The sequence below is a fragment of the Phalacrocorax aristotelis genome, chromosome 7, assembly GCF_949628215.1.
Source record: "Phalacrocorax aristotelis chromosome 7, bGulAri2.1, whole genome shotgun sequence".
Taxonomy (NCBI): domain Eukaryota; kingdom Metazoa; phylum Chordata; class Aves; order Suliformes; family Phalacrocoracidae; genus Phalacrocorax; species Phalacrocorax aristotelis.
Window position 1 is genome coordinate 21,177,691 of NC_134282.1, and position 15,929 is coordinate 21,193,619.

Genomic DNA, 15,929 nt, shown 5'->3' on the forward strand with positions numbered 1-15,929 from the left:
ATGCAAAAGCCAGTGTTTGGCTAGAAGCACACATTTTTGTGCTGTCTGGTCCAGATGCCTAAGGTAGGAGATGAACCATTTGGTAACATTGTTATTTATTCCCTGGATAAATCCATATTTGAAGAGCAACTGTCCACCTGTTACTTGAAACAAAAAATTAACCCCAAATTACTTGAGCTTATTTTATGTACCCCAAAGGCAAAGGTGACTACAGAGCCTTACCCACACAGCCAGGAGTACCTCTCCTTTGCTATATACCTTCATGCTGCTTTGTGCAACCACGCAAGGTATTTCTGTAGCTGTCTGACCAGTGCAAGGCAGCTGCAATGTGACCCAAGATTCTTCTCATGTAATAAATCAAGTAAGCTTAGTTTTCAGAATTAAACAGCACTCTGAATCACCACTGTCTTCAGGAGAGACACCTGGTAGTTTCTAGAGCACCTATTTTTGTGTCTACAGGCATCAAAGAATTATGAGTCTATCACAGGCTTATGTATAGCACTTTTACCTTAGTATATTTTTCTTCTGGTTCCTTTACGATAAAGAAATATTCTTATTATAAAGAATGGCAAGATTACAAATAGGCTTATTAAATTCCTGAGCACATATTACCAAAAAGCCCTTCCACTGAACCAAATTCCACACTTACAAAATTATAAAATCTAAGGCAGCTTATCTAGCTCAATTAGCCTATATTTAACTCTCTAATTGCTACCCGGTCTCACTAACACAGTGGAATCAGTGTTAAGACTGTTTTAAAAGGTAGCAACTGTTTTACAAATCTGCTTTTAAAACATACAATCAGGTTTACATTAACAGATCAGAATTTCCCTGGGATACATGGTAGGGCTTTAGCCTGCATGCCAAGATATGGAGATCTTTTTTGTTGTTATTATTAATTACAGTATTTAGAAGCCCTGAAAAATTGTGTATATATATGTTCAACTGAATTTATTAACTCACCAATAATTTTTAGACATCCATCTTGATGAAACTCTCCAATGTCTCCAGTATGGAGCCACCTCTGCCCATTCTCATCAACAGTGAAATCTTTTTTGGTCCGTGCTTCGTTTTTGTAGTAGCCCGCAGTCACGTTTTGCCCTCCAATAAGAATCTCACCTCTAGGATATGGTTTATCAGTGTTGTAATATCCACCTAAAAGTACAGTTTTTATTAAGTTAACAAGAATTAAAATATTCCAAAGCAAGAATTCCTATTTTTACTATTTAAACATAGAACTAAACACTAAGTCCTTTGCCAAAGTTACCACATGCCTAAATAGTTCAGTAAGAGGAAAGCTGGTTCTAATTCTTTTCAGCATATAAACAGCTATTTAACACATGTGTTTACAAACAGTGAAATTCACACACATGCAGATGGCAAATGCCACCCCTCTGCAATCCTTCTGCCAGGACTACCATGCTCTATCAGTTTCACACATACAAATAAAAAAAAATTCACCTCATATATTAGGAAAGAAAATAACTATAAGGTTTCACATTAGCTCCAAACACCCTTAAGTATTATGTATTTCTATGCTACAATGCATAAAAGCCTACAGTGAAAGGAAATCACCTAATTATATTCCAAACTTCCTTTAATATATTTTATATAACATCCATTAAGCTTCCAATGCCAATGTTTTAATGATTTTAATAATAATATTGAGACTATTTTGAAATTATTTCTTAATGGCAACAGAAGGTACCACGCACGCACTTTAGCTGAAGTCTCCCGAATCCCACGTCTCTTAAGACACAACATACAAGATCTGCTCCCTGCCCTGCAAGAACACTGATCTAAATCGGAAAGAGGTACAATGCTGTATATATTTACACAACATACATATACAATTAGAGAGATTGGAATAAAAGAAATAGTATAGCCAAACAGACTCATAATACAACCTAGTCAATATGCCACTCACATTGATAGCTTTTGTCTAGATATCCAAGTTTAAAAACCACTGAGGAATTTATTTTACCTTTTTTCTCCCCCAAGATCAAACTTTTTAGGTGAAAGTAGCATTTAAAATTTTAAAAGCCAAGAAATAGTCTTCTAAGTGCTCCTACTGAGCAAAGCCCAATAGAATAATAGCTATATACAGTTCTTACACACTATAATTTAATCACATAAATTCTCACCTTCTTCCCAGTTCATTAACTTGATTTCACAACAGACCAAAGGTGCTCCTACTCTCCCTGTAGTGTAGTCCCAAACTAGAAGTTTAAAAAAAGCATTTTCAGAAAAAAATTTTACAAAAACTGGTTAGAAAAATCTTTGCTACCATGCGTATTATTTGGTAAAAATTAACTGCTACTTATTTCTGAACTTTAACTCATAGAACAGAACTTCCAAGAAAACCAACAGATCTGTGAAGGTAATGCAGATAAAATCCTTGTCCTGCAAAGAGAACAGATGACTGTATTTACAGATACCTCCAGTCATATCAACACAGCTCTGATAGTCAGCTGCCTGTATGGGATTAGACTTCAGAAGTGGTATAGCTTTAGATAGCGTTTGCTGGACTCTGAAATAAGTAGTAACATTTTGTAACAATTCAGGGATTCTATATTTTGATTCACTTCCCTGAAGTGTCCATCCCAAACACTTCTGCATCTGGGCACCTTCCCAAAAGAGCATTACCGGGGACTGCATCATTTGTATTGCAGTTCCACTACTTTTTTCCAAGCTACTGAAGAAGCCATTTCCAAATGCCTCTTGGAATAAAATAAAAAAAATATCACAGCAGTTTGTGGATCACCGAGGAACACAATACACATTCTACTATCCGGCACAATCTAGACATGAACCTTAGATACTCCTCATACAATTCCTAGGTAGCTCATGCCATTGCCAAAAAATAGGAGCTCTGACTGCTTCTGCCACCACTGAATATGAATGAAATTTTAGTCCTAAAAGGCAACTGAAACCATTAACTTCTGTTATATTAAATTAAAATCTGGTGCAGGCTTTTGCATTCCATTTTACTATTTTCTTAGCATCTCAATATACTCACCAAAATTAGAAATAATTTATTCAGTTCAACAATAAGTGCAATAATGCCAAGATCCTGTTGACACTATTACAGGTTTCTCTATCCTAAATGAGAACATTCATTTTATATGTAGGTCACCAGTTTTAGCACAATATGTCAAAATCAGCACTCCTACTGCTTTATACATTTATGACTACAAGTAATTCCCAGGATTCCCCTGTTGTGCTTGGTGGCGTACACCAAACGAATAGACTGTCAAAAATGATACATATGGAGCACTCGGCACCTATCACAGCACTCAGCGGGATGCGCCAACACTGACCTTCCGTGATTGTTCCAGCTCCAGCTGATTCAGTTAGTCCGTACCCCTGTCCTACAGGGCAACAGAAACAAATGTTCATAAACCGCTGAGTTGCTGCAGAGAGTGGAGCTCCTCCACAAAGCAGGATGCGAATTTTTCCACCTAGCAGCATTCGTACTTTCCGGAAAATAAGGCTAAAATGCAAAGATAAGAGTATATATTTGTTGCTTCAAAACAAAAAAAGAGTACCTGATTTTGTATCTGAACTGAAAATTTCCATAATCTTCAAATAAATCATGGCAAAAATGAAAACCTTCGAAGGGGGACATTTAAGTTTTCAAAAACACAGGCACAGATTTCTAAGCTTATTTCCCATTCTAATTTGAAGAGGGATTACACGTTCTGAGAACACAGATTTAGTTACACAGGAAAGTTCTGTGATTTTCTCCTCAGAAGTAGTTTAAATAAGCTATATAAATTCTGCATTTATGTCATCCTTTAGTGTCACTGAAGTCGGGAGTTAGACTCGATGACCCTTATGGGTTCCTTCCAACTTGAGATATTCTATGATTCACTTCTGTGAAAACGTGGTCTACAGTTGTCTATAGCAATAGACTTCCCACCTTACCCAGGAGTTGTATAAACCCATTATTAAACCCCTGATGAAAATAATGCAATGAATATAAATCCCCAGTTTCAAGTCAAGTAAGATTTAAATTATATCAGTAAATATTTAAAACCATCACACAGACTACTGTTCTGTTGTTTGAATTTACACTTAATTACAGACTGGTTCACATTCAAACTGTAAACACTGAAACAAGGAAAAGCACAAAAAATATCAGATACTGCTCATGTGGTAAGACTTTGATAAGCGGGTTTTTTGTGCCATTAAAAATAAAATTAAAATTACCTATCGCAGAGTGGGGTAGTGTAACCCTTAGAAATCTGTTCCATTTTGTAGTTGTAGGCCAATATAAATAGATTCCGCTGGAAACTAGTCATTTCATTCACTTTATTCATGACATTTTTGTAGATCCGATCCATAATTTCCTAGTTATATAAAAAAATTAACTTTAACTCAAAGAAACAGAAATCCTAAATTCAGTGCAACAAAAACGGAAAATGATCTAGAAATTTTAGTACGTTCCACATGATAACCCACTCCTGGGTTGCTTCCCTTTCCATTGCTAAGAGATAGCAAGATGGTCACAGGCACAAGGAAAGCAAACAGCTGAGCAGGAGCACTAGCTACCCCCAAGCTGCCTGCTGCCAACTATCTTTATTCCATTCGTTTACTATGATAAACAACAGGTGACTAATTAAAGCAGCAATCCAATCCCCATAGCTATTTAAAGAAAAATGTTGACATACATATGAAGTTTATCCCCAACAGACAAATACCAAAAATATTATTTTAAGCTATCTTAACATACAAGGTTCTACCTTTTATATTTAAATGATCATTGCATTAATTTTCTTGTTAAAAATTTGAATTATGAACTATATTTTAAAAGTAACTTAAAAAACTATTTATCCTTCAGTTACTTACTGGGACAGCTGCCATCAGGGTTGGCTTAAGTGTAGTAACATCACCTTTGCTTCCTTTCTTTATTTTAGAGGACTAAAGTGAAGAACAAGTAGACACATTAAAGATTAACATGAGAAACAAAATGACATAGCACACTTTTTAAACAATCATTTTAACTAAAACTATAATAATTAAAACTAGTCCAGAGTACCAGTCATAACCACCAATACCTGGTTTTCATGACACACAAAACCCTTACAGAAAAGAAGATTTGTTGTAATATATTTTAAGAAATATTACAGAGATCTGATGCAAGTAATTATATTTTTTTTTTACCATAAGGGCTTACATCTACAACGTACCTGGTCAGCTAATGTCTGAGGCGAGGAGTAACCAATGCGGCATCCATGGGACAGACACACAAGTTCAGCACTCAGCTCCAGAACATGGGCAAGAGGCAAATAGCCGATATAGATGTCTTTTTCCCTGTAAAGAAATTTTAAAAGATAGCTTTATGTTGTACTATTAGAGTCCTCAGATAAGTCATTAAGCTAAATTTACACAGAGCTTAACGCAGAACTAGAGAAAGCAGAAAATCGCCTTTGAGTTTGAGAATGTATTTCAAATAATACTGGTTTTGTTTCAAAAGTTACTTACTACCTACGGTAGGTTTAAGGCATGAACAAAGTCTGACGCTTACTCATCCCAAGAAAATTAACCATGTGTTATGGTTGCAAAAGCAACTCTGTGGACAAGATTAAACACTGCACCAAACAAAGAAACCACAGAATTTAACACTAACCAAAGGAAGTACTGCTTAGGGAAGCTTTCAACCACTCTAGTGCAAGGCGGCCTCACAGGCATTTGTGTCCCGGTCTTGCCCACATACAGAAGACGAGAGAACAAACAGCACATGAAGTAGTCATGTCATTTAATGCAGTACTGGAAGATGCTTAGACATCAGTGCATAGTATGATGCATCACAGACAAAGCAATACAAAACAGTTAACATTTTATACAGTAATTAATCTAAAATTATATGCAACTACATGACTTCTTTATTTGCTGGTAAGTAGCTGTTGGTACGTACCCCAGATTTGGAATCCTCTCAGCCATTCCAGTTATGCCAGCAATTATGTTGCAATGGGAGATCATAACTCCTTTGGGAACTCCTGTGGATCCACTTGTGTACATGATCACCGCGATATCCGAGGGCACAGGCCTGGCTTGCTGTCTGTTTCCTGCAATTTGTGTTAAAAAAAGAGAACATATACTGCGTGGAGAGCCTATTAGACTGGGAGATCTGATACACTAACATATTTCAACAGTCATTCCATCATAACACTACATGACTGTTGCTATTACATTTTGCTTTTGGTTAAAGAGATTGTGGTCAAGCTTAAGGACCTTCACTTCTTTGTATTAGCTAAGCAATACTTTGAGTGATTGTCCTAGATTACCACGACAACATCTTTTCTATTACGTTTCCCATATTCCCACAGACAAGAGAAAAATGGAGAGAGCTTTGGCTCCTCCAAAATGCCACTGAGCTTCACATCCTCAGGAAGGCATGTTCCACTGATTCGGTGCCGCCACATGGTCAATCCCCATTTGCAAAGCTACTTTCTCATGCATTCCCCAGCAGGGGAACAACATGCTGCCTCATTTGCAACACCTGCAGCAAGGCACTGCTGAGCCAACATGAGGTCCAATTTCTATAAATATTTCAAGGAAGTTCAATAGCTTTAATAGGATTAAAGCGTTTTTTAAATACTTGCACTGAGAGCAAGACAATACAAAAACAATTGTGTTTATTCAGAAGAAAAACTGCATAATGTGCAATACATGTGGCACAACATATACTCTGAATAAGAAGAGTGAAAGCATATTTAATAATTTCCCACTCACTGAATCCTGTCTATCCCGCACGATGAACAAGAGAGGAAAAAAGCATAGGCAGCATCTCATGTACTTGGTATAGTATTGTTTGAACATGCTTGACCACAAGCAATTCATTCTAGTATTCCACAATGTATGAATAGTTACCCTGACAAAGATAATGTTCCTTTAGTATAGTGTATAGCATGTGGTATTTAAAAGACTGAAGAAAGAAGGATTAAACACCTTTTTACATAGCACATAGATTAACAAACCTCAAGAAGCTAATAAATTAGAGGCATAATTTTTTCTGTTGGTGTTGTCCAAAACAGTTTTAATAGTACATAAAACTGGTACACTGAAAACAGAAAACCATCTTTTAAAGGAACTGAGAGGTCATAATGTTGGGAGCAAAGCTGCCATTCCCCTGGACATCACCAGCAAATGGATTAACCAACCATCCTACTCCTAAAACAAAATTCAATCCAACATTCATGTGCCTTCAGCAGTTAAAAGATTCTGAAAACACAAGGAATAAGGACAGAAGAAAGCAACTGCTGAATATAATGAAAACTTAAGATAATCGGTTTAGCAGCTCTTCAGAGCCAAGAATAAACATTTATTATATTAGTTAAAACACTTCTGAAATTCTGAATTCTTGAAGCGTTACATAGATTGGAAATAGATTTCAAGCAATTTGCGTAGTAGATTGATACTTTCAGAAGTGCAATAAAAGTGACCAGGTTCTATGAGATTTAAATGGCTTATTTACATTTTGTTATTTATGAATTTAACAAAACTTAATGGTAGCAAATTACTGATGTCTTTTGCTATAAAATGCACAATCATCTTCTCTGTGTGGTCTGAATAACCTGGTTTAAATATGTCTGATCATAAGAATGCCTTCTAAATTCCTATCCTTGCCTAAATGCTTATCCTAAAAATTATTCTCCACAAGAGTCAGATATTGAAGATGACAGTTTTTATTAAAAGCATTTTACTCTGCTCTGTTGAAAAAACAAAACAACAAAAAAGCCACACCCCAAAATCCAACCACAACCAAACCAGAAACCCCCACAGATTTTATTTAAAGAAAAAGCAAATGATAATATCTGCTGTTAATCATTGCATAATTTTTTGAGATCTGCAATTTCCCCAAGTTTACTCAACTGGGTCAAAGCAGGACAATAAATGGCATGATTCAAATGGAAAGAAGAGATAACCTACCAGTATCTGCCTTGGCCCCCATAGCTTGCACAGAAGCCATAGTGTGAACAATTACTCCCTTGGGAAACTCTGCCCATGTTGTTGGTTTGCCATCCACTGTAATAATATGTCGCAGCCGTGGAACTTGAGAAACAATTTCCTGTAGACATGAACACGCATTCAGAAATCAAACATGAGGTTTGTGCCAAAGAGAAGGGAGAGGGGAGAAAAAAAAAAATCTATCTCCTGTATACATTTAAAAAAAAAAGCACTGACATAAAATATCTGAGGATTTAAAATATCAGAGGATAAACTTGCCTAGCTCCAACAGCTGCAAAGCTTGAAACTTTCCACATTTAGATTCGCAGAACTAACTGAACTTCCCACTTCCAAGTCCAAAAACTTTTCCAACCATTTACTGATCCGGGTCTAATTTCAAGGGAAGTCCATGAATAAGAGTGCAAAGATTTGTAGAGATATTTGACCTTCTACTCTCATAGAATACTGAGAAGAAAAGGTCCTGGGCAGCAACACTAAGCTCACAATAATTCTTCTGTTGCTCCTTGATTACTATGCTATTTAAAATGAGCAACAGCTAGCAAAAATGCAAAAAATTATTAGTTAAGCATTTCAAATAAAATGTGACTTCTAAAACAATTATCAGTGTTCTAGTGGAAGAAGAGATGATTATCATCTCTAGCAGAAGAAATTCATTCTCTTACTGCAAGCTGAAATAAACGTGCACTATATATACACTGTCATTCTAGTAACTTTAAAAAAAGGTTTGGGAAATTCTCATTCAAAATTCGGCAATATTGCACAGTTTTTAATTAAAACAATTTCCTTATGTGAAAGGTCAAGTTCCCCCGAAACACATCATGATGAAACTCATGCAAATTAGTTGTTCCACTTGTGTATTCAATCTGGGTCAGTAAGTAAAAAAAGTGGTTTTTTGACTGTTCTCGATGTTTAGTAAGCTTTCCCCTGCACTGGAACACAGCTCTAGCTAGCTCTTCAAGCACCCATCTTTCGATTCAAAAGCCATTCTCTGCTGGGAAATCCTCCAACGGTAAATTAGGAGGATGAGGACATTTAGCTATTCATATACAGTTTATACATTCTTCTGTTCTTCCCATTTGCTTCAACTGTTAAATTTATAGGCACTAAATCCACATAGAAACCATAGCGGTTTCTTGTAAAGGTGTTGTTCCAGGCAGTGCTGCAGCTCTTCATTAGTCCAAATTGCTCAACCTGTTCTCCACAGTCACTGAGGAGCCTAAACCCCACTGAAGGCCAACTATGTTTTTTTTCTGTACATGAAGACAGATATATAAATCTTATTCTAAAAGAAGTGTCTGCCCTATAGAAAGGCAATAAATCATTGTTTTGTACAACAGAATCAGGCATTTTAACAATAATGAACAGATACACTGGAAAGATAGAGAAATAGCAGTTTTCTGACCTTCAGTTTTGTTTGCATCAGTTCTTTACTAGTAATGATGGTGGTCACCTCTGTTTCATTTAGCCCATGTACTATTGCTGGGCCTCCCAGAGTAGCATACAGAGTAACAACTGAAACAGAAAATGGCAGGAAAAAATGGTGAATCTATTTCACACTTTCAAGTATAGTTTACAATAAAGGGCTGAGATTAACCTATTCTAAGATAGGCAAAACAGCAAAAATATTTGTAAAACTAATAAAAATGGTATAATTTTGTGGTTTATGAAAGTACATATTACATGGATTTAAATACAGCATAATTTTCAGTTACTTCTTGAAGAAATAAAGAACAACCATTGTCTATGTGACTGTTTACTATTTTTCAACCATTTTTAGTTAGAACTTGAAAAAAGGCCTGCAGAGATATCAAAACCACATCAACCTATGCAATTCTCTTCTAGATGTACTCTTGTACCTTCATGGCTTTTACCATTTTAGAAGTAGCATCTGTTCTCAGTTTAATACACTGTTTAAGTCCTCTTGTACACAGGAAAGAAGCAGCTTTCATCTAGGTGACTTCTTTTTTCAGAATTCGCATGCTCTGTTACTAGCCTTTTATAATTTAAGCAATTATTATAACACTGTAATACATGCCATCAGCACATTAAGTCTCACACTCAGTAATAAAAGTGACTATGAAATTTTCCCATCTATTTACAACAACATTATAAAGGTTTAATCATCATCATCATTACACATTGAACTGACATCAGAAGAATACAGAACAGCAAGGAAAAGAAAAGATTTAGGAACACCATTTCCTGTCTCTAAGGACAGCTCGTTAGCAACAGTGTGTTATACCACAATTATTTCATATGAACAATTTTTAAATCATGTTTAATTTCCTGCCATTTTTATGGGAACTACATGAGAAAAGACAGAGACTGGGGAAGAAAAAGGCAGATCAAAAAGGTAGAGAGGTACTGCTCTCAAAAAAAATTTTCCTATTTTCCAAGCAGAAAGCTAAACGAGGGCATCCCAAAAAAAGTTGTAAGGTCAATCACACAATCATTAACAATTACAACATCAGTGCTGGAAGTTTTGTTCACATTAGGTATCTGAATTTCTTTTGTGTTTTAGTCTGCATTTAACTGACCACTTCGTAATTATTAAAACAAGACACCCCATTGTACGTTAGGGCTGTAACTATACTGTGTTCACAGCAGCAAAAATAAAAAATTAAAATAAATGAAAATCAAACTCTGTTGTTTTCCAAGATTTGAAATCCAGGGAATTACTAACCCAGTGCAGCACACTAAGGAAGAACCCAAAAGCAGTTTTCTTATAGAGAAAAGTAAATAGTTGACCTCTACTTATTTTTCCCGTTAAAACAGTCCATCATAGTTCAGAACTGTTGCAGGGCAAACGCACATGCACTATGTTTTCTTTAATTTGGTGGGAGCAAAGTCCAGAAGAGTGCCTCTACTAGTTCCCACGAGCTCTCTCTACTTACTGCAGTGACCCCTGTTATATAAACATGTAGCAGAAATTCAGTTTCTCCAAGCCAACAAGCATAACCAAGACAACACACCACCCGGAAAGAAAAGTATAATCTCCAAAATAACCATTTATGTAGTTAATTACTCATCTACATAAGTACATCAAGGACAGCTTAGAGCTATATGACAGAGCCAAAGTGAAAGAGATATACACCGCTTATATGATGGTGTACTGACTGATGTGATGGAAGAGAAAAGCCTGAGCAAGGACTCTGATCTGAAATTCTCACTTCTCTGCACTGGCACCTAAAACTTTTTCAAGCAAATCTGAAAGTTTAGGTATTTTTTCTTCTCTCCTTTTTCCTCTCGAAGACATACTGAGAAGGGATTATCTTTCATAATCATCTTTATACATGCAATAGTACAAGTGAGTCTTTGATAACTGGATTTCTACTAGGAATAGTGCTCTAGAAGCCTGACAACAAGAAAAATCTCAACACCACTAAATTTGCCAGCTAATATACAAGAACAAAGCCTTGCCCTAAAGAAACAAATAAAACTTTTGCCGTTTATTTCAATGTAACTAAAATGTTAAACTGAGTATTTCAGCATCCATCATACATAAAAAATAAGAAGCAAAGTATACCTTTAAAGGCTTCAGCCAAATCAATTCTGACAAAACAACTACAGCTCAAGGTTCAGGAAGGTATGATTGAAAAATGAAACATAACCTTTCCTATTTATTTCATTATTTGGTTATACACTCAGGTGGTTTATCTGCCCACACTGGTGAAGAGCTCTTAACACAAATGAGGAGATACTTTGGAAGAAAATCTGGTCTCACCTTTGTACTTATTTTTCCTCTCCATTTTTTGAACTAGCAACCCCACGCTACCTCCTGCCAATAGAAGCTTCAAACAACGTAAAATTTACAATCAAGCATTTCTAATCGTACAACCACTTGTTTGTGAGAGTAGTCCATAACAAAAATTACTTTCCCCATTTTAATTCCATAGTACAAAAGGCATTCTCTCCAACACTAGGTATGAAGCAGATGAACCTGCTCTCTTGGCATCAGTTCTGGTCACGTACCATCAGATTCAATACATTTCACATTCGGAAAGAATGTCACAACACTACCACAGCAGTTAGCTGTTGTGAAACTTGTAAACTGAAAAATGCTAAAGTCAGTCATTTAGCAATATCTTGCCACACTACTTCAACATCATCTGGGTGTTATAATTCATCAGCAAACCGACTATGTGAATACTGCATGATATCATCTGCCAACACACAAGTCAGCCAAGTTCACCTAAGGTGACATACTGCTTAGATGCTAAATCCACACCAGACAGTGTGCCGAAGCACATCTCAATTAGGGAATTTAAAACAGTAATCCAACAAAATAAAAAACACATGCATATCACTGTACACACAACATCCATCCACTGTCTCACTTGTTGGTTTGTACCCCCCTCCCCAAATTACAAAATCTTCTTAAGAATTCGTAAGGCTTTCTGAAGAAATAAAAAATAACTAATACAAGCCTTTGCATTTTTTTCCCAGGATAGTCACTAGGAATCTAACAGACCCCAAAAGCGATGAAAGGGAACTGACACAGCATATTATGAAGCATGTAATTTAAAAGCAACACAGACATCTCATCTGAGAAGAGCCTGTGCAGATCTCTGCTCTGGCAGGCAAGTTAGCAGCAGTCACTCACTGAAGAAAGGACCAAAACTATCACTGAATTTAGGCTAGAAGGCACCTGGGAAGATGACCTGCACACAACAGTTTATTAGAGCAGAGTGCCCAGGACATAGCCAGTTTGGTTTTAAGTATCTCCAAGGTTGGAGATTTCACAACTGTTCTAGGCTCCTGCTCCAGTATTTAACCACCCTCACAAGGAAAACATTTGTCCTAATATCTCATCAAATTTTCCTATATTTCAACTTGCGCCTGTTGCCTTCAGTCTTATCAAAACATACCGTTGAGCAGAGCCTGGCTTCATCCTCTCTGTACACTCCCATTAGATAGCTGCTATATCCATGTCACTACCACCCAGGATGCTGTTGGCCTTCACTGCAAGAAGGCACTGCACACTCATGGTTGACCCACTGTTCACCAGAACCCCCAGGTGCTTTTCTGCAAAGGTTCTCTCCATCCAGTTGACCCCCAGCCTATACTGGTGCATGAGGTTATTCCAGCACACAGAGAGGAATTTCTAGTTGCCTTCGTTGAACACCATGAGGTTCCCAACAGCCCACTTTTCCAGCTGACAGACCCTTCTGAACATCAGCCCTGTGCTCCAGTGTACTGGCTGCTCCTGCCAACTTGCTACAGACTGTGACCTGCTGTGTTTACACGCTGTCCCATGATCCAAATGTTCAATAAAGACATTAAACAGTATTAGACTCTATATCAACCCCCAACAGCTGGCAGCTTTGTCCTGCTGATCACAATCCTTTCAGCCAATGGATCAATGACTTTTCCATCCATCTGACCAGATACTTATCCAGTCTCTATCTAGATATTTTGGATGTACAGATACTACAAGAGACCATGTCAAAGGCTTTGCTAAAGTCACAGTAGACAACAGCCACTCTTTCCCAGTCCACAGAGCCAGTCGTTATACAAGGCAAGCAGGCTGATTCTGAAACAGTACGGGCTAAGGCAGTACATCTCCAACCAACTCCACCCTTAAAACTGAGGGAATACTACAGCGTAAGGGTGTAGACAAAATAACCACACAGTAAAGACTTAATTAAAAATGCTATATTCTCATGAACATATCACTTCTCAAACTGCAACAGACTCGAGGTTAGAGCAGAGAAGAACCATTTAAGACAATTTTCTTGTTACGCTTACTTCAAAAATCTGAAAAACAAGCCTAACTGATATACATCTTTAGTGTAGGTAGGCAGTAAATCTGGAATTTCTGTACATTTGGCTTTTACAGCCCACCTCTTATTGAGGAAGGGTAAATGTGGCATGGGAAAGAGGACAAAGACTGTGTCCTGATTTCATCCGGGATAGAGTTAAATTTCTTCACAGTAGTGAGCGTGGGGCTGTGTTTTGGATTTGTGCTGGAAACAGTGGTGATAATGGGGAGATGTTTTAGTTGTTGCCAAGTAACGCTCACACTAGTCAAGGACTTTTTCAGCTCCCCAAGCTCTGCCAGGTGCACAAGGAGCTGGGAGGAGACACCGCTGGGACAGCTGACCCAAACTGACCAACGGGATATTCCACACCATATGGCGTCATGCTCAGTATATAAAGCTGGGGGAAGAGGAAGGAAAAAGGGGGGACATTCGGAGTGATGGCGTTTGTCTTCCCAAGTAACCATTACGCGTGATGGAGCCCTGCTTTCCTGGAGATGGCTGAACAACCTGCCTGCCCATGGAAAATAGTGAATGAATTCCTTGTTTTGCTTTGCTTCCATGCGCAGCTTTTGCTTTACCTATTAAACTGTCTTATCTCAACCCATGAGTTGCCTCACTTTTACACTTCCAATTCTCTCCCCTGTCCCACCAGGGGGGAGTGAGCGAGCACTGCATGGTGCTTGGTTGCTGACTGGGGCTAAACCACGAGACTGAGGAGCAGCAGCTTCTAGAGTGCCCTGGAGGAAAATGAGAAACATCCCCCACCCCAAGAACATCACAGAACCCAGCCAGGCTGGGCTTACCATTAGGTGAATGACATATTAAGAATTGATGATGAAACAGACATTTGAAAACAATTCCTATATCAAGGTGGGATCCCCACTCAATAGGCTTCTCAGCAAGAAAAAAAGGCCAGAGCTCCTATGCATATCCTTCTGCCCAGGTTCAGACTATGTTAGGGTATGCAGCAGGCTTTCCACCATGGCAGAAATGGCCACAGCTGTGTCCATGGTACCTCTACATGACCCAAGTGAAAGGGGAGCAGCCTTGGCTTTGCTCTGTCTCTGCCTGTGCTGTGACATGAAACTGTACAAGGACACCTCCAGTCACTCTGTCCTATTCTTCCACTCCTCAAAGGCACCTCCAGCACAGCCTGCTACTGCCCAGTGTACACATCCTGCCAAGAAAACACCTTCTCCTTGAGCAGGCTCAGCTCTGCCCCAATGGAGTTAGTGGTCTCCACAATATAAGAGCAGAAGACTAAAGGATAAGTAACTAGAAGTTACAGAATGGGACTAAGACTGTCAGCCAGACAAAAAAGCCCAAAAGACACTTCTCTTATGGTCACTCCATGAGAAAATTAGTGTTGTCCAGGTCCAAGAACCTAGTCTCAGTCCACTGCCAGGGTTAAGGATGCAGTTAGTACATGATTAAACCATACACTATGAACGAGAGTGGGACTGATTTTAAATAGCTCACCAAAACTAAACACAGTCCTAAGGTTTCTGAAGTAATAACTAGGATTGAAGATTGTCCTTGAGCAGAGTCTCCAATCAGCATTCAGGTTAAATTAGGATGTATTAAATGACATGCAATGGACTATGAGAAAGTCAAGAGGCAGAGAGCAGACAGACAAATATAAAAATACACAAAAAAAAACTATCAGGCTCAGCCTAAGGTTTGAGTTAAGGAATGACTTACAGTTTGGTAAAGGAGTTACTAAGCAACCTTTTAATTTGAAAGAGCTGTCCAAAGTAAGTTCAGGACTTACTTTTTCTTATTCACTTTTTAGAGATAACATGATAAACTCTAACCAAAATCAAAATCGAAGAGTTGACAAAACATCCAGTTAAAACAAAACTTATAGGCACAGATGAAGGTTTGACGTCAACTCCTGAAACTGAGTCAATGAAATCATGTGTGATTTTTGTTTGTTTGTTTTTAGAAACTTGGGAATCTGTACTGATTTGAGATTAAAAGAAAATAAACCTCCCACAAATTCATTGAGCAAGACATACTTATTGAAACCATACTCCAAGTTCACACAGATACAAATTACTCCATTCAGTAAGACAAAACACTACAAAAAGTGCAGTCTCTACCTTATGCAGTGTTTTTTATTTGTAGTTTTAAATGCTCTGTATAAACTTTACATTAAGTTTTCTTAGTGTGTCAAGTGAAGTAAGAAAAAGG

At 37.7% G+C, this 15,929-nt stretch overlaps 1 protein-coding gene across 6 annotated transcripts in view; it reads right to left on the bottom strand.

Moving 5' to 3' along the window:
* ACSL3 (acyl-CoA synthetase long chain family member 3) overlaps positions 1 to 15,929 on the bottom strand; it is a 54,205-nt gene that overhangs the window by 9,281 nt on the left and 28,995 nt on the right. For all 6 annotated transcript variants that reach the window (XR_012661544.1, XR_012661545.1, XM_075099228.1 and 3 more), the window contains 9 exons: positions 9,377 to 9,486; positions 7,936 to 8,074; positions 5,921 to 6,071; positions 5,193 to 5,316; positions 4,852 to 4,923; positions 4,213 to 4,352; positions 3,321 to 3,493; positions 2,145 to 2,219; positions 964 to 1,155 (listed from right to left, as the gene is read on the bottom strand). Coding sequence is in view for 4 of the 6 variants with exons in the window: in XM_075099228.1 (XP_074955329.1) it covers positions 964 to 1,155; positions 2,145 to 2,219; positions 3,321 to 3,493; positions 4,213 to 4,352; positions 4,852 to 4,923; positions 5,193 to 5,316; positions 5,921 to 6,071; positions 7,936 to 8,074; positions 9,377 to 9,486 (1,176 nt within the window). In the remaining 2 variants the exon portion in view is untranslated. The remainder of the gene's footprint in view (positions 1 to 963; positions 1,156 to 2,144; positions 2,220 to 3,320; positions 3,494 to 4,212; positions 4,353 to 4,851; positions 4,924 to 5,192; positions 5,317 to 5,920; positions 6,072 to 7,935; positions 8,075 to 9,376; positions 9,487 to 15,929) is intronic.